This window comes from Cervus canadensis, chromosome 5 (assembly GCF_019320065.1).
Source record: "Cervus canadensis isolate Bull #8, Minnesota chromosome 5, ASM1932006v1, whole genome shotgun sequence".
NCBI lineage: Eukaryota > Metazoa > Chordata > Mammalia > Artiodactyla > Cervidae > Cervus > Cervus canadensis.
Genome location: NC_057390.1, coordinates 100,726,886 through 100,745,656, shown reverse-complemented (window position 1 = coordinate 100,745,656; position 18,771 = coordinate 100,726,886). Strand labels below are relative to the sequence as shown.

At 59.3% G+C, this 18,771-nt stretch overlaps 1 protein-coding gene across 1 annotated transcript in view; it reads right to left on the bottom strand.

The window, feature by feature from the left end:
• The window catches only part of EXD3 (exonuclease 3'-5' domain containing 3), a 47,228-nt gene extending 28,711 nt beyond the window's left edge, over positions 1-18,517 (bottom strand). Inside the window, exons 1-10 of the mRNA XM_043470396.1 lie at positions 18,404-18,517; positions 18,159-18,332; positions 17,668-17,835; positions 12,778-12,831; positions 10,839-10,978; positions 5,652-5,749; positions 2,170-2,243; positions 2,030-2,068; positions 561-727; positions 66-189 (exon numbers count right to left, since the gene is read on the bottom strand). Of these exons, the coding sequence (XP_043326331.1) occupies positions 66-189; positions 561-727; positions 2,030-2,068; positions 2,170-2,243; positions 5,652-5,749; positions 10,839-10,978; positions 12,778-12,831; positions 17,668-17,835; positions 18,159-18,332; positions 18,404-18,517 (1,152 nt within the window). The remainder of the gene's footprint in view (positions 1-65; positions 190-560; positions 728-2,029; positions 2,069-2,169; positions 2,244-5,651; positions 5,750-10,838; positions 10,979-12,777; positions 12,832-17,667; positions 17,836-18,158; positions 18,333-18,403) is intronic.
• Between the last annotated feature and the right edge of the window lie 254 nt (positions 18,518-18,771).

The following is an 18,771-nucleotide window of genomic DNA, read 5'->3' as shown; positions in this document are numbered from 1 at the left end:
AGAGCCCCCAGAGGCTGTGGTGAGCAGCGCCGGGCGCCAGCCGTCCGAGAGAGCCGGGCACACACCTGCAGGAGCGCGTCCTCATGCCTGGCCAGGTCCTCCCAGGAGGCCAGGAAGTAGATGTCCTCCCTGGCGATGGGCAGCTGGTAGCAGTCGTCCCGCCTGTGCTCTGAAGGTGCCTTGGCCGTCCTGGGGAGGAGCAGAGCTGCAGAGCCTCTGCTGCCCCCCTGGACATCCCCAGCTGACTGCAGGGCTGGAGAGCCCTCAAGGCTGGCATGTGCCCGGGGCCTTCGGGGCCTGCTTCCCATGCCTCTGTCCTCGCACACTGGGTCCTCGCCGGGGGGGCATGTGGCCCGGCTGAGGCACTGGCTGCTGGGTCCTTGCCAGAACCCGAGGAGGGCCAGGATGTGCCTGTGTGTCTGCACGCCGTTCACGTGCCCCGCGCCCCTCCTGGCCCTCCCTGCTTCTAACCCCCAGCCCCCAGTCACTTTCCAACGGGCGGTGCCCAAGGGCATGTCCTCCTTCTGGCTCCCCTCCCCCCGAGCCTGGGGGATGCTCACCTCTCCTGGAGCCTGAGTTGGCTCATTTCTGCCACTACTGTGGCTGGGAGTCGCTCCTCAGGCAACGAGAGGTCCAGGGCACACTGGGCGGCCATGGCCACGTCATCCTGAGAGGCCAGCAGCTGTAGCAGCTGCTCCTGCAGCCACTCGTCCTGCCCCACCAGGCCCTGGGGGATGGGGTGTGGGCTGCTCCACAGGGTCGGCCCCAAGGGGGTGGGCCCATCCTGTCAGCCCCCAGACCAAGACCACCCCTCAGACTGGCCCTGATCTCCCCCTCACGCCTGGCCCCAAACTCCCCCTCACACCTGGCCCCCACCTCCTCTCTCAGGCCCTGAAGCCCTTCACAAGGTGGAGGCTGTCCTCTGGAGACCAGCAGTCCCCATGACAGGCTCCACGGTGACCGAGCTGGCGTCCTCTCCCGGGCCCTCCTCTCCGCCTGCATCTCCCCGCAGCACTGCTGTGCTGGGGGAGGGGGAGTCCGCAGGGCCTCCACCTGCCCTTGGGGAGGCACGGGCCATGCGGGCTCACAAGGCCACGTCTCCTGTCTGTCTGTCCCTCTGTATGAAGGCCCACACGGCCTATAGAGGTCCTGGTGGGGGTGGGGGCTCCATCCCACAGACCGCCTGCATCCTCGGGGCCACAGGCCGCAGTGGACCCCACCTCTGAGGAGTCCCTGCCGGCCGGCAGGCGGGGCCGCTTCCCCACGCAGCTCTGTCCCCGGCAGCCTCGGCGGCCGCTTCCCGCAAGCTGCAGGTTCCCACGTGGACGACAATATGTGGAAACCCCTCCACATTCTTCAGGATGTCCGCTGCCCTTCCGCCGGCTCGGCCTTGGCACCCAGGGGGGACCGGCCTTCCGGGCCTTGCCCGGGTCCGCGTTCCTCTCTGATGACTCACCGGCCCTGGCCCGCCACGCGGGGTGGGGGGAGGGCAGGCGCGGGTTGGCTCAGCACTGCCCCCCGCTGGCAGACCCCCGCGCGGGCACTCGGTGGGGAGGGCCCCGGTTCCCCGCCACTGCGGACTGCCCTGCACACGGCCCCCCAGTCCCCGGAGAGCCCACCTTCCTCCCAGGCCACTTTGCCTGGAGCTGGGGATGGTTCTGCACCGTGATGACCCCTGCCTCCAGCTCAGGACTGGGGACAAAGGCTGCAGGCCAGTGTCCTAAGGGGATGACAGACCCCAGCCTGGGACTGGACCTTCAGTCCGGCCCTCTGTGTCCCTGTATCACCCCAAGGGGCAGCTGCCTCCTTCTCAGGGTCCGTGGGCACCCCAGGCCTCAGATCACAGAGCCATGACAAACAGGGCGCCTGAGGACAGTCTAGAATTTTCTCTTGGTGAACCTCTCCGCACCCAGCACCTGGGAGCTCTGTCCATGGGGAGGGGAAGGAGGATCCTGGGCCCTCGGCCGTTCTGACTGTATCCCACCCTGCCCCACGGCGGGTCATCATGTGCCGGGGCCTCCAAGCTCACCTGCACCAGCTCAGCCCAGCTCTCCTGGGACATGGTTCTCTGCAAAAGTGGACACCAGTGTGAGCTTTCCTTTCAGCAGCTCCGGGAGCAGAGAGCAGGCCTCGCTTAGCGCTCCCTCCACCCCGCCCCGGTCCACGCACCTCCACCAGCCGCTTGTAGCACAGGTACCGCAGGGCAGCCAGGCGCTGCTGAGCGAGCACGCTGGGACACAGGGCTGAAAGAGAGGGTGTGCTCCAGCCGGGCTGGGTGGACAAGCGCGTGTGGGCCAGGCGCGGGGGCTCCCGCTGTCTTCCTGCCCTCCCACCCGGCACACTCCTCGCGAGTGGCCTTCACTCTGGCTGTAAAGGAGGGCGCCCCGGCCTGCCCTCCCTTGGGGTCTCCTGGAGCCACCTCTCGGGGCTTTCCTCCATTCTCTCCAGGCAGCTGGCACTTTTGTTTCTCCCCATGCCCCAGCACGCGTTTCTAGAGAAAGGGGCCCATCCTGCTCTGTGTTTACAAATTACGCTGACCTGTCAGCTACACCTTCACATTCTGTTCAGAGTCCACGGAGGCCCGGGAAGGGTGCCCACTGTCCACTCACCCCCTGTCCTCTTGCCAGCTGCTGCTCCTCCCTCCCGGGGCCAGCTGTCCTCGAAGCCTGGTGGTCTGGCGGGGTGCTGACCACAGAGCCTGCCTACCTTCAGGCCTCCACCAGACCCTGACCAGGACCCCCTGTTCTAGAGAGGTGTGGCCGCCCCAGTCACAGGGGCACGTCCTCAGGGAGCACCCTCACTGCAGGGACGCTGTCCGGGAGTGCAGAGGTCAGGGTTGCCTGGGGCCAGGGCCTGCCCACCACCCTGCAGCCTTCCCTCCCCTTTCCAGCTGAGGCAGGAACGCAGGACATCGAGGGACCATGTGCCCCATAGGCTGCTGGGGACAAGACTGCAGGAGGAAGGGATGGATGAATGAAGTGCTCAGCAGGAAGGGATGGTCAGGAAAGGGGGAAAAAGCAGCCAGAACTATTACAGAATTGTCTCCTTCCAGTGGAGACAGAAACCAGCTTTCCTGAAGTTTCTACAATGTTACACATCATTTTACCAATAAGATACTTTGTCAAAAGCCTATGGATACAGTATCACCTTCAGACCTCCTCTGCACTGCCTGGTTCATCTAAGCCCACACACCCCTCTGGGAAGCAGATCTTTTAAAGGAAAAGGTGGCAAGTGAGCCAGACTCAGCCACCCACCTCGGGCGGGTCCTGCTGACTCTGCCAGATGCCTGGGGGCTCCATCGGGATCCAGGCCCAGGTAGAGGGCTGGGTGCACTCAGGGCAGAGGGGCGAGCAGTGCTCACCCTGCATCACGTCTGACCGCCCTCCCACAGAAAGCGCAGGGTCTGCCCACTCAGAGGCCCACGGCAGAAGGGCAGCCGCAGAGCAAAAACGGCGTGGACTCAACATATGTGCAGAGTCCTGGGAAGAGACCAGAGCAAGGAAGGGGGAACAGGCGATCTCCAAAAGAAATAATGACCAAAACCTCCCAGGACGGATTGAAGACACCGATCCATAGATCCCCAAGTCCCATAAATCCCAAGCAAAAACAATAAAGAGAAACCTCTAATGAGTCTCCTCACAGCGAAACTGCAGAACACCAAAGACAAAGGGAAGAGACTAAAAGTGGCCAGAAGATGAGAGGCTGCTTCCAAAGGTGAGAAGCTAGATTTCTTCTCAACAACACATTTCAACCCAATCAGAGGGCTGACATCACAGCAAGCATGGCCTCTAATCACTGTGAGATGAAGAGAAAACCAAAAATGTCACAGCTTGGAAATTACAAACACACTGCGCGTTCCTCCACAGGTAAAAGAAAAAAAAATTATAACGGAATTAAAAACGCCTTGAGCTGAGCAATAATAAAAGTAATACATACTGAAACTTGGGGTATACATTCAAGAAGAAAGGCCTAAGATTCAGTTAGTGGGTTGAGCAGGGCATACAACTGACAAGATCAAAAACACAAAAATCAGGGCAACAAAATCAGTAGCAACAAAATGAAAGGAAATATCTGGAGTGGGAGAAAATATTTGCAAACTATGTAAAGATAAGAGGTTAATAGTCAGACTATGTAAAGAACTCATAGAACTTAGTAGCAAAAAACCCGCCAAATAATCCGAATTTAAAAAACAGGCAGAGGAACTAAAGAGACATTTTCCCAAGGAAGATACAGAGATGGTCGACAGGCCAAGAAAATATGTTCAACATCCCTAATCTCCAGGGGAGCACAAGTCAAAACACAAAGAGGCACCACCTCACACCTGTCAGAACTGCCACATCAAAACGAACAAATAACAAACGCTGGCAAGGATGTGGGGGAAGGGGAGCCCCTGTGCTTTTCTTTTTTGGCTGCTCAGCCTACAGGATAATAGTTCTTCTACCAGGGATCAAACCTGTGCCTTCTGCGGGGGGAGTACAGAGCCCTAACCACTGCGCTGCCAGGGAAGCGCCCTTGTGCGCTGTTGATGGGAATGCAAATCATTGCAGCTACTATGGAAAACGCTGTGGAGGTTCCTCAAAAAAAATTAAACATGGAACTACCATACGATCCAGCTATTCCACTTCTGGGTGTTTATTCAAAGGCTATGGAATCACAGCCTCCAAAAGGTATCTGCACCCCTACGCTGACTGCAGAGTCACCCACGACCCCAGAGGCATGGAAGCCACCCGAGTGTCTACCCACAGATGGATGTACAAAGCAGCCCTGTTATAAACACAAGTGGAATATCACTCAGCCATAAGAAAGAAAGGGTATTAGGGACACTTTATGGCAGTACGTTTGGAACCATAAGTGAAACAGACAAAGTCCTTGAAAAGATCCCACAGCTGAGTCAAGAGTCCTGTTTCCATAAGGAAAGGCAATCTAGATTCACAGGTCATTTCCACCAAACTTCTCAGGAAGAAAGAAGTCCAACTTTTACAAACACCCTCCGTGAAAGAAAGGACACCCACTGTTTTCAGAGGCCAGCGTCATCTGTACACGAAGTTGGAAACAGACATCTCAGGAAGATGAAGTCTGAGTCCAGCTTCAGCTACGAACACAGACGCAAAGTCCTTTAAGTTAAAGCAAGGTTGGCAAGCCAGACCTGGTAGTGTAAACTTGGCGGAGACTCAGCCACAGCAGACACGTGAGGATCACTTAGCATTATGCAATCAGTCAATGCAACCCATCACATTAACAGACCAAAAGGGGAAACACACGGCATCTTCCCAAGAGGCGCAAAAAGAGGATCTGACACAATTCCACCTCTGTTTCTGATGAACACTCACAGACCGGAAGTGAGAAGAACTTCCATGATCATGAAGTGAAGCTAAAGACACTGTCAGTAAGACTGCTCCCCTGAGACGCAGGATGAGGGCGCTGTGCTCGCCGTGGGGGAGGGGCGCAAGTGCCATGCAGGCTCGGCGGTCCTCACCCATGGGGCCCAGACTCCCCGGGGGCTCCCCAGAAGGGCAGAGAGGCTGCTAAGTGTAGCAAGGAGACCTGGACGGACACTGACCAGACCGAACACTGGGAGGCGGTGGGCCCTGGACCCCCAGCAGCACCCGCCCAGCTCCTGCCCCCGAGCAGCACGTTGGGGGCTCACTCACCCGGATCCAGGCCGAACTGCTCCAGCAGCCGCAGCACCTGCCGACCCAGGGCTCTGGGGCTCAGCCTCTCCAGCCGCAGGGGCACGTGCGGGTACCGCCTGTGGGAGAGACGCAGCTCTGGTCAGCACTGCTTTCTCTCGGCTGATGCATTTCAAGGTCTTAATTTTCATCAGCATCATCATACATGTGCACAGGTCAGAAGCCAAGTTTTCCTCAAGGCTCAGAGGAAGGCAGCCCATCACAGCCCCCCGCTCAACAATTCTGAGATGGCTTAGATCTGTCCCGTGTTTCCAGGAACAGCCTGGCACGGTGGCCTCTGGAGGATTCAGCTCTAGGCGTTCTCCACGGAGGCCTCAGCATGGAAGGCTCCCCTCCCCAGACAACGACATCCTTGGTCCAGTTTGTTGGGCGCCAGCTGCTTTCACAGAATTATAGCCATGCAAGTATGACTGGTGGTGGGGTAATCCTTGCTGGTCTGATTGCTGCCTTAGCCACCTGTCATGAGGACGGAGTCACTCCCCTCCCCACCGCAAAGGGGACAGCCCCTCCCTGTCCAGGGCGCCCTGCACCTCTCCTGCCTCCAGACTGCAGCCAAGTGACTCTGCGGGCAGCTCCCTGGGGCCAGGAATCGACCTGGGTATGGTGCCCTTCAACTCACACTGCACTGGAGGGCTGGTCGGCAGAAGCAACTCTCCATTTGCACTGGACATTTGCTGCTCCAGGAACCCGGAGCCCGACTCCTACTCTTTCTGAGGGTTCAAGTCCTGGTCCTTGGTGTGGGTCTCTCTCCATCCACTCAGGACTGTGTCTGGAGTGAATTCCTCCACATTTCCCTCTTTCTTTCTGGAATCCCCATTATTTGGATGCTGGGTGTTCTTGACAAAATCTGTTGGCTTTTTTTTTTTTTTTTTTAAACCTTTCCTCTCTGATTTTCCTTCTTTGGAAAGGCTAGGAAGAATCTTCAGGTTTATCTTCCAAACCTTTTACTGAGAGTTCCAGTCCCATCCTGCCATCACGTTTCTATGGACAAGTCTGCTCTGAGTCCCGAAGGCACTCTTTGCACAGTTGTGGGGTTTATCCTGGACACGGAATCTCTCTGAAGATCTCAGTTACAGCTTTCATACTCATCAAGTGCTCTTCTACTTCCTCTGGGCTCCAGGCAGGCTGGCCAGAGTTCCCCGAGCCCTGACTGGGTCCCTCTGCACAGGCAGCTTTTTGGGGTAGAAACTGACAAACTGATCCCAAAATCCATATACAAATGCAGAGGGTCCAGAATAAGACAAGAACAATTTTGACAGAGAAGAAAAGCATGGGAGGCTCACCTGTCTGACTCAGGGCTGCTACAAGACCACAGCGGTCAAACAGGTGGTACAGACAGAGCAGTGGAACAGGCCAGAGACCTACACGTGTGTGCACAGCCGACGGAGGCACACGTGTGTACACACCTGAGACCCCAGCCCCAGCCCCAATCCCTAATCCTCTGATTGTCTGCATTTTGGCCCCTGTTCCATAATGTCACACAGCAGGAATCTCCTTTCACTTTGTAATCTTCATCTAAGTTTCCCAAGTATCCTTTCATGACTTAACAGCACGTGTCCTTCTAGCTCTGAATAGTATTCAGCTGTGTTGATGGGCCACAGTTTACTTATCCCTCCAGCTACTGGGGGTTTCTTAGGTGGTGCTAGTGGTAAAGAACCTGACTGCCAATGCAAGAGACGTAAGAGATGCGGGTTTGATCCCTGGGTTGGATAGATGCCCTGGAGGAGGGCATAGCAACCCACTCCAGTATTCTTGCCTGGAGAATCCCATGGACAGAGGAGTCTGGTGGGCTACAGTCTGTAGGGTTGCAAAGAGTCAGACACGACTGGGTGACTTAGCATGCCCACATGTCAGCTACTGGAGAACATCTCGGTTCCCTCCAGGCTTTGACAACTATGAATAGTGTTGCTATGAGCACTCAAGTACAGGTTTTTGTGTGGACAGGGGTTTTCAGTGCCTTTGGGTAAATACCAAGGAACATGATGGGTTGTCATAACATGAGAATGTGCTTAGTTTTGTAAGAAGCCACCAAACTGTCCTGCAAAGTGGCCACACCATTTTGCATCCCCACCTGCAGTGATGACAGTTTCTGTTGCTCCACATCCTCACCAACACTCGGTGGTGTCAGCTTCTGTCTCTTCTAGCAGGGGTGGTGGTGTCAGCTTCTGTCCATGCTAGCAGGGGTGCGTGGTGTCAGCTTCTGTCCAAAATCCTAGCAGGGGTGCGTGGTGCGAGCTTCTGTCCATGCTAGCAGGGGTGCGTGGTGTGAGCTTCTGTCCATGCTAGCAGGGGTGGTGGTGTCAGCTTCTGTCCATGCTAGCAGGGGTGGTGGTGTCAGCTTCTGTCCAAAATCCTAGCAGGGGTGGTGGTGTCAGCTTCTGTCCCTTCTAGCAGGGGTGCGTGGTGTCAGCTTCTGTCCCTTCTAGCAGGGGTGCGTGGTGTCAGCTTCTGTCCCTTCTAGCAGGGGTGGTGGTGTCAGCTTCTGTCCATGCTAGCAGGGGTGCGTGGCGTCACCTTCTGTCCAAAATCCTAGCAGGGGTGGTGGTGTCAGCTTCCGTCCCTTCTAGCAGGGGTGCGTGGTGTCAGCTTCTGTCCATGCTAGCAGGGGTGCGTGGTGTCAGCTTCTGTCCATGCTAGCAGGGGTGCGTGGCGTCAGCTTCTGTCCATGCTAGCATGGGTGCGTGGTGTGAGCTTCTGTCCCTTCTAGCAGGGGTGCGTGGTGTGAGCTTCTGTCCCTTCTAGCAGGGGTGCGTGGCGTCAGCTTCTGTCCCTTCTAGCAGGGGTGCATGGTGTGAGCTTCTGTCCATGTTAATAGGGGTGCGTGCTCATGATTCAATTTGCATTTCCCTGATGACATATGATGTACAGCATCTTTTCATGGGCTTATGCATCATCTGTGTATCTTCTCTGGTGAGGCGTCTATTTGGGTCTTTGGTCCACCTTTTAAATCAGGTTGTTTGTTTTCTTACTGCTGAGTTTTAAGAGAACTTTCTGTATTTTTGGATAACAGTCCTTTACCAGATGTGAATTTGCTAATATTATCTCACACTCTGAGTTTGTATATTCATTTTTCTTGATTAACACTTTAACATGTCAATTGATTTGATTGATAATTGTTTTTTTTTTTAGTATTTTTGCATCTGTGCTCATGAGATACACTGGAGTATAACTTTTCTTTCTCCTAATGTCCTTTTCAAGTTTTAGTACCAAGGCTTAAACTAGCTGATAAAACATGCTGGGATGTGCTCTTTCTTTTTATAGTCTCTGAAAAAAATTTTTGTAAGATTGATATGCTCTCTTCCTTAAATGTTTGAAGGAATTCACTAGTGAAGCCATCTTAGCCTAAAGTTTTTTTGTGGTGAAGTTTTAAACTACAGATTCAATTTATTTAATTGAATGGTGAAGGACAGGGAAGCCTGGCGTGCTGCAGTCCATGGGGTTGCAGAGTTGGACACGACTGAGTGACTGAACAACTACAAAGGACTACTCAAATTTTCTATTTTTTGGTTTTGTCAACTATGCTTTGCAAGAATTTGGTCTATTACATCTAAGCTGTCAAATATACTTGCATTGTTGTAAACATTTATTATCATTTACTGTCTCTAGAGTCTGTAGTGATGTTATCCTTTTCTTTTCCGATATGGGAGATCTGTATTTGTATCTTCCTTTCTTAGCATCTCTTTATCATCTTTATCACTGTTGTGCCTAAATCAGTTATCTTTCTGGGAGTTACAAGATGGAGATTCCGAACTTGATTGTTCCTTTCCATGTATTAGCTGGCACAACAGAGTAAAGGAGAGCTTTCCTCCCCATCTTCTTGCATAAAACATGGTGGAATGTGCTCTTTCTTTTTATAGTCTCTGAAAGAACTTTTGTAAGACTGGTACTGTTTTTCCTTAAATGTCTGAAGGATTCACCAGTGAAGCCATCTGAGCCTAAAGACTCCTGCGTGTTTACGAATCCAAGGTGTTGTGCTCTGCTACCGTCTTTTACTCTATTACTGTTTCCATTCTTAGTCTATTCCCCACAGAGCCTGTGTTTCTTTTAGTGAAGAATGTTCCCTAGGAGCCAAGATCTCATTGCTGGATGTGCTCATTCCTACAGGGTGACACTGCTTCTGAACCCTTTCAGGGCATAGAATGAGAACATCTTTTAAAAAATCATTAATTTAAGACAATATCTGCAGTTAAATCTAACCCTGAGGATCCTCCCACTTCTTGCCTGTGTCTCCCTTCGTCCCCATCTGCACACACTTATTGCTCCACCTGTTTCCCTCTCGTTTCTGACACATAATGAGAGCAATGGCAGCCATGTGCCACGTGCCTGGCCTGCTGCTTTGTCCGTCCCATAGGAGCTGAAGTCACAGCGGCCCCTAGAGACAGAATCAGCCCCATTTTATGGATGAGAAAACAAACCCAGAAATGGGAGTGACTTGCCCAATGGCTCCAGGGAAGGGAGGGCCCCGGGAGACCTGCCACCAGAGCCCAAGGCCTGACTCTCAAGTGAGATGGTCAGGGCTGTGTGGTGCCAGGACAGGGCACCCAGACGTGGGACCAGTGCTGCCGCCTGCTGACGGACAGGTGCCCAGGGAGCCTGGGCAGCCTCAGCGCCACTTCCCCTCACCCACCCCCAGGGAGGCGGAAGGAAGCCCTTCTTCCAGATGCCCATGCGCAGGTGACACCCTGGTGTCACACACACAGACACGCACACACATGCACACACACAGGCACATGCACATGCAGGCGCACACACACACACACGCATGCATGCACACACACACACACACATGCACGCACACATGTGGGCTCCCTGCTGGCATGCTGCCTTTTCTCTGTAACTGCCGGCACTCCATACAGGTTAATTAGACAAAGGAAGGAACAGAGGGGTCAGTGCCTGGATGAGAGGTGCGACCTCAGGACCGTGGAAGGAAGGGGCCCCCGGGGGAGAACTATTTCTGTCTGACTCACAGCAGTTAGGTCCCTCTGAGCGTGGCTGCCGGAGTCAGGCCCCTGGCTCCAGAAGCAGGCCCCTTGCTGACTGGCTGGGACTCAGCGGGGTGAAGGCGGGCGGGGCGGGGTGTGTGGCGGCTCCCCCACAGGCCTGCTGCCCGTCGAGCCCCACCCCCACCCTGGGCCCCGTGGAGCTCACCTGGTGACGACCCTGATGTCAAAGCCGGGCTGGCACCAGGAGTCCATGAGGGTCAGCAGCCTCCGCTGGAGGTGGGGCAAGCTGTCCACGTAGCGCTCTACGAGGTCCACCTTGTCCTGCAGGAGCAGGGGCACACACATCTGCGGGGAGACACCCACTCAGGCCACGGCTCCGGCGCAGCTGAGACCCAGACTCACCGCCAGCCCAGCACAGGGAGTGGCCAGGGTGTCGGTGCCAAAGGGCCCAGAGGCTGGTCTGTGCAACTCGCCTCCCCTGGGGGGCTCAGGGGCCCCGCTGCAGTCTGAAGGCCCACCCACTGCGCCTAGCCATGCCCCACGCCCGGGCCCCTGCACACACACACACACACACATCCACGTGTATTCACACACCCCAGTGCACACACACACACATCCACGTGTATTTACACCCCCCCAGTGCACACACACATGCACACACACACATCCATGTGTGTGCACATCCCTCAGTGCACACACACACACACACATCCACATATATTCACACACCCCCAGTGCACACACACATGCACAACACATACATCCATGTGTGTGCACACACCCCCAGTGCACACACACACACACATCCACGTGTATTCACACACCCCCAGTGCACACACACGTGCACACACATATCCATGTGTGTGCACACACACTCCAGTGCACACACACATGCACAACACACACATCCATGTGTGTGCACATCCCTCAGTGCACGCACACACACACACATCCACGTGTATTCACACACCCCCAGTGCACGCACACATGCACACACACACATCCATGTGTGTGCACACACTCCAGTGCACACACATGTGCACACACACACCCATGTGTGTGCACACACACTCCAGTGCGCACACACATGCACAACACACACATCCATGTGTGCACACATCCCTCAGTGCACACACACACGCACACCCCCCCAGTGCACACACACACTCCTGAGTGCACACACATGCACACATCCATGTATGTTCACACACACATGCACACACACACCCATGTGTGTACACCCCCAATGTGTGCACACACACACCCATGCACAGACATCCATGCTCACACACACATCCATATGTGCACACACACACCCATGTGCACACACAGACACCCATGTACATACACACACACCCATGCTCACACACACACATACACACACAGGCCCTGGTGCTCCTTAGGCCATCCCTGGGGGGCTCTGTGGTCACCCTCATCTCCACTGTGAAGGATTAGAGGCTCAAACAGGCCTGGGGGCTCCTGGGGGAGCCCTGTTGTCCCTGAGCCAGTGGGGGGGTGCTGTGGGCTGGGGAGGAGGAGGAGCAGGGTGGAGATCAACCACCGGCCGCGGCCCTGGTGGCCCAGAAATGCTGGTTGTGTCAAGATGGCTCCAGCACGTGCCCTGGTGCACGCTCACAAGATCCCCTAAGCTGCCCAAGCCCCTGGGAAGCCCCAAGGGAGCCCCTGGCCATGGTATTGGGCCTTGGAAGATACTGGCCACCCCCCTTGGAAGAACCAGACCTCTAAAGGTGCCCAGAAATCTCCTCACCTGCCCTCCCCTCCCCCACGTGGCTGTGTGGAGACCAGACGGTCGTGGGCCCATCTGCCAGGCCAGGGCTCTAGGCGCACAGTCCTCATGGGGGCGCCCACTCCTGAGAACCCCTCAGGCCACCCCAGAGCTTGGCACGCCCCTAGTGACTGGCAGCTTTTTGAGCTTGCTATACCAGCCTGTGATGGCTCACAGGCACTCACTGGCCCCTCCCTGGCCCTCCTCACATAATCAGGTGGTCACATGTGACCCCTGCCCTCCAGCACCTCAGCTCCACCTGTGGGAACAAAGCCCACAGCTCAGTGGTGGGGACCCTCCCTAAACCATGCTTCTGGAGGCTTAGACATGATCTGATCTACATGAGAAAGACTCTCACCTTCTCCACGTCGAGATCTGCCTGCAGCTGCAGCTTCGTGCCCAGCACGATGGCCTGGGAAACACAGAGGGTCAGGATTACACGGGGCCAGGGGATGGGCAGTGCCCTGGGGGTGAGGAGTGTACCCAAGGGGCTCCCGCCCTTCCCCATGGCCCCCAGGTGCCTCCAGTCACTGTAGGGGCAGCCACTGGCCTGTTCAGTTCCAGCCATGTGGCCTCAGGCCAAGGGGCCTGGAACCAGGAAGCATCCCAGTCCACAGGCCCCTGTGCCAAGCCAGGCTCCATGTGTGCTGTGGGGTGGCTGGAACGACCCCTGTGTCCCCCCTCACCCAGCTAGGGTTCAATGTAGATGGGGCCTTGAGGTGCTTGCTGGGCAGGGGGCCTGGGTCAGGGGTTGCTGATGAGAGGGTGGATGGAGGGAGGGGCAGGGCCTCCATCACCCACCCACGGAGCCTGGCAGGGTGTGGACTGCTGTCCCCACTCCTCCCAGAGGCTCCCCCACCGGCCCAGGAATGTGCCCGGCACAGTTATTCACAGTACCCCCAGGGAGGGCCGGTGGGGCTCTGTGCGCTCTGGACGCCTGAGGGACTGCAGCCCTGACCTGCCAGGCTCTTCCCGACCTCTGAGCGCTTTCCACAAGCCACAGCGTGCGCCCCAAAGCGACTCAGAGTCTGTCTGATGGAGCGGGCTGACCCCAGGCCCAGGGCGGCAGGCCGGGTGCTCGGTGCATCGGGGGCATGCAGAGAGCTGCCCTGGGATCCATAGAGTAAGTGGCTCTGAAGCCACGGGCTCGCAGGCAGTCCCTCAGATGGGGCAGGGTGCGCGACCCTCCCCGGACTCTGCAAAGAAGACCGGGCGGCCCTGAGCGCCCGCACGTAGCAGGCCGCGCTGCTATTAATAATTTCCATACATCGCGCTCCCATTATGAGCAAAAATAACTGGCCAGGCGGCCCGGCCCCGCCCCCCGCAGCTCACAGAAAGGCCCAAAATAGCGGCCTGGGAAAGGAGCTCCGGCAGAGGCCGGGATCGCGGGGCGGGGGGCGCGGGGCTGGGGGACTCTCCCTGCGCGGCGCTGACCCAGCGCCCCGCGGCCTGGCCGGAATCCAGGAGCTCAGCCTCAGCCAGGCCCCGGGGGGCCCAGGGCCAGGGGAGAGGGGTGCGGGGCTTGGGGGAGGGGGAAAGGCAAAAATAGGGGAGGTGGTGGGCCAGGAAAGGGGACGAAGGCCTGGGGCGGGGCTGGGGCGGGCCGGGTGGAGGAGCGGGTGCAGGGCTGGGGGCGGGGCCAGGTGTCCCTGCAGCCTCACTGGATGCTCTGACCTCTTCTGGGTAAGAGACCCTCAGGAAGTTGAGGGGGCTCTGGAACCCGCCCAGAAGGGTGGAGTGCACACACTGGACACACCACGTTCAGACCCCGTTAGAGCCCCGCCACCAGCATCCTGGCTTCCAGGCTCCCGCAGGGCCAGCATCTGGACCCAGGCTCCCTCAGGACAGGCGGGTTGGAGAAGGGGCGTGGGCGGGAGGACTGGGGGCCTGGGACCCTCTGCGCTCCAGGCCAGGCCCTGGGCAGTGGCCTGGGAGAGGACGGAAGAGGCAGCAAGGGGAGCCCCTGACTCCTCACCACTCTCCAGGGCAGCTGGCCTCCATCACCCGAGGGTCTGGCTCCTCAGCAGGCCACCCCCATCCAAGAACTCTGAGCCCCAGAACCAGCCTCAGACTGGAGGGGCAGCCTGGGGTAATGGCCCAGGTCTTGGTCCGGTGGGGGCAAGGGCGGGCCAGGCACTGCCCCTCAGAGCAGCAGGAGGACAGTCTGCAGAGTCCACCGCCCCAGACCCTTCTCTGTAGGCCACACCCCCCTCCCTCCCTCTTTTCTCTCCTTCCATCCTCCCCCTCTCCCTCCCCCTCCCAGGAGACAGAAAGGCCCAGGGGCCCACTGTGCCGACCAGGCCTGGGAGGCTCACACGCTGGCCTGCAGTCAGGGCCCTGGTCCCGGCGTCCACTGGCAGGGCAGAGTGCGGGGCCGCGGAGCGGGGCAGGCGGTGCTCAGTGTCTGGCCCTGCCCACCCAGGTGTGTGGTCAGACCTGCCTGTGAGAGGTGCACACCCCTGGGCACAGGGTGATGCCCCCAGAGGGCCTGGGAGCCCTTCTCTCCTGCCTGCTTCCTCCACGGCAGCCAGCCCCTGACCAGGCCCGCCAGAGCTGTCTGTGCACCCAGGCTGCCCTCTTTCGGCCAGGCAGCCTGCGTGGGCACAAGGGTGTGGCCGGAGCACCGGGGCTGGAAGGCCAGGGACTCCCCTGGGGACTGGCTGAGAAGGGTCCTCTCTGCCCCCTAGCCCTGGGGGTTGTGGCCTGGAGGCTGTGGGTGGCAGCAGAACCATCTCCTCCAGGAAGCCCCACCTTGGTTCTGTTGGGTCAGGCTGCTCATGGCTCACCCGTCACGCAGGCCCTGAGGGTGGGGGAATCGCCTGCTGAGCCAGGGGCCTGGGACCTGCCCCAGGCCAGGCTGGGGAGCCACAGTGGGAGGAGGGTAGGGGACGAGACCAGGGCTGGGCCACCTGGCACCTTGCCATCATCGCTGACCTCCACCCAGGAGGCCAAGAGTGGGCTGCTGAGAAGAGGGCTGCCCTGGGCTGGGTCAGGGTGGGGCAGTGGGAAACAGCTCAGGCCCCAGAACTGTGGCTTTGGTGAAAAGTAACTAAGACCAGAGGGGCTGGGGCGGTGACAGCGGGAAGGGCAGGCACGCAGGACCCCGACCGGCCAGCAGGGCCCGGGGCAGGTGCCCAGACCCCAGGACCGACCTGCCTCCCACCCCCACTGCTTGCCATGGGCCTGCCGCCAAGGGGCCTTTTCTTTTTCTTTTTTCTTTTTTAAGCAAAGCTATCTTTTTACCTTGATAAGCTGTTTAAAAAACGTAAATAAAATAACTCGGCAGACAAAAGCCGGCATTCACGCGGCCGGAGCCGCCACCGCCCTCGACATGAAATATCGCAGCACATGAAGCCGTGAGTCCCCGCTAATCCGAGCGGACAGGCCTGAAGGCGGCCCCTCGGCGGCGCGGCGCGGGCACTGGAGCGTGCACCGCCTGCCGGGCCCGCCTGCCGGGACAATGGCCTTTCTTCGCACGCGGGGCCCGCGCCGGACAAGAGCGCTCTTTGTGTGCCAGTCCAGCCTCGGAGCGCGAGGGGGGGCGCATTCCGCCGTCCAGACGCTCTCTGAAAGGCCCGAGTGTAACAGGAGACGCGACACACCGGCCTGCCTCTTCCCCGCGGCCGGGCCGCCGGGCCGCCCCGCACCGCCGCGTTGTGACTGCGCGTCCTCCGCCTGCCCGCCCGCCCGGCGCGCGCCTCCGTTCCAAGGGGCCTCCCCTTCGGGGAGGGGGAGCGCGGGGTGGACCTGGGACCTCCTGGGCGCCGGCAGTACCGTCCCCTGGTGTGTGGGCTCGCCTTCGGGCCCCACGAGGCAGTGGCGGAGGCGAGTCCTGAGCGGCCTCTGGACCCCTGGACGCTAGACTCATCCCCCAGGGAGGCGGCCCCTCGGAGCGGGGCGCCCGCACCTCAGGTGCAGCAGCCGCTGGGATCTCAGCCGGGTGCCCGGCCTCCCGCCGCTGCCCCGCCCACCCACCTCAGCGGAAGTTATCGCCAGAGCACCCGCCTTGCCCAGGGACACCGAGAGCACGACTTCAGCGCTCCTCTTCATGTCGGAACCCTCTGGGCTTAAACGAGAACCAGCTCTGCTCACAGAGGAATCAGCAAAACCGCCGAGCTTCCAAAAGCCCCCGGAGTCCCACCAGAGGCCAGCACTCCTAAGCCCACACGCCCCCCTGAGCCAGCCCTACCTCCTACAGGGGAGCAAAACACCACCCCTCCGCCCTCCCCGCCCTCGGCCACACGCATCACACACACTGGGAGCTCCTGAGTGACTGACACGGCTGAGACTCTGGACCCCCACACTGGAATGACACCCCACACCCGATCTTCTGAAAAGGACGCGTGATGTGCCAGGGCTGGTCCCTGGTGGGGGCTGGGGGGCTGGGGCTGGCAGGATGGTGACAGCGGGGATCTGGCAGGACCTGAGGGAGTCTATCCCTCACAGGGTCCCCACCACTGACCCGACCCAGTCCAGAGTGGCCCAGCAAACAGGCACGGGTGGACCCCACCCAGAGAGAGTGCAGGCCCCTGGCTCCAAGGCAGACACCCTATAGACAGCTGGACACCCAGGCCCAGAGGCAAAGCGGCCAGTCCTCCAGCCTGTCGTGGCCGCGACCCGTGGTTCTAGGAAGGGCCTGTCCTCAAGCAGAGGGGCCTCGGCTCCTGCCCATGGGCTCCATGCCTCCAGGCTGTGCCAACAGGGGCTGGGTGAGCAGGGGTGAATCGGCAGGGGCAGGAGGAGAAAGCAGGCCCAGGGTCTGGCCTGGGCCCTGGGTGGCCTGGGTGGGCAGAGACTGTGGCAAGCTTCTCCCATCCCTACGCCCCCTCCCCGCCCACACTCGGAATTAATAACAAAGGAGTGTGGGCCACAGCCGTGTGGGTTCCTGGGTCAGAACCTGGCGTCCCCACGCTGCTGACCAAGCGTGAGAGGCTGGCGGGCACCTGGGAAGAAAGGACCCTGGCACATGCTGTAGACCAGGCAGGATGTGGGGGGCTGTGTCTAGACCTCTCAACGGGTCAGTGTCAGGGTGCCCAGGACCCCCACGCCAGGCATGAACCTGGGCTGGTCCCGGGGGACTGGTCCCCTGCACCCCAGACCTGTGGCCTCTGCACAGCCCCCAGGGTAGAGGGGACACTTCCAGAGTGGGCGTCTCGCCCCCAGCCTGGCTCTCACCCACCCCACTGACCCACATGGAGGCCCGGCCCGTGGAAGAGAGGCCCAGAGCCACAGGGAAGGGCTCACTCACCTCTTTGAACTTGCCCTCCTGGTGCAGCCGGTGAATGTGAGCCAGCACGGGGCTCCGGTCTGCGTCCTGCAGCTGGAAGATGCTGACCAGCGGCTCCACTAGGCTGAGGGGGCCCTCAGTGAGGAGCCGGACTGCACGGACCTGCAGCGGCTTCAGTGCTGGGTCGCCCTGGAGACCCCAGACCTGACCTCAGTGGAGGCGGCAGCTGTGGCCAGGGTCTTGAGGCCTGATGTGGGCAGGGGGCATGGTGCCTGGGTGGGCCTAGTGTGGGGCGGCCAGCGCCTGAAGCCTCAGGCTGGTGGGTAGATTTTGTGGGTGAGCAGGGGCACAGACAAGGGAGCCGAGGCTGCCTGGCACATGGCTGTTAGAGGCCCACCCACCGTCGGTGACCCCCGTGGGCTGCCGGGGCCAGGTCAGGTGGGCGTGGGGCCCCATGTGGAGGGCTGGACGGGGTGAAAGGGAACAGGCCCTGGGCCGAGGGCGGGGCTCACCTGGGTGGGCCCCGGGCGCGGCTGTGCCTGCAGCCAGCGCTCCAGCTCGCGGGCCACCCAGGCCTCCAGTGAGGGGCCCTGCCCCCTGAAGCCCCGGCTGGCGTCCAGCATGTCCAGAAGAGTGGCGAGCGGGTCATCCAGGGTGGCGAACCCCTTCCAGGCTTCCTCCCGGAGCTGTGGAGACACAAGGCCCCACTGTGGTGAGCCCTCACCACCAGCCCTCCCACCAGAGTGGAGCTGCCCACCTTCCCCACCAGCTGCGCCATCCAGGCGGATGGCCCTGCAAAGGCCAGGCTTGCTTCCCGGGCCAGAAGCTGGGTGGCACCCCTCTGCGCCCTGACCACCTGAGTGGTACGCATGGGACGTGGCAGTGGGCCTAACAAATGACAGGAGACAGAGAAAAGGAAGGAGAAACCCAAACTGAAACCTGCCTTCTGTTTATCTTCCTAGAGACACGTAAGAGCCGAACGAGACAAACACGTGTGTCTCCGCCCGCCATGTCCAGGGGAGTGGCGAGCATCACGGTGTCCTTTACGTGGCCAGCAGGGACCCTGAGCATGGCCAGCCCCTCACCTCCAGCCCCACAGAGGGTGTGCAGGCAGCCATGGGCCAG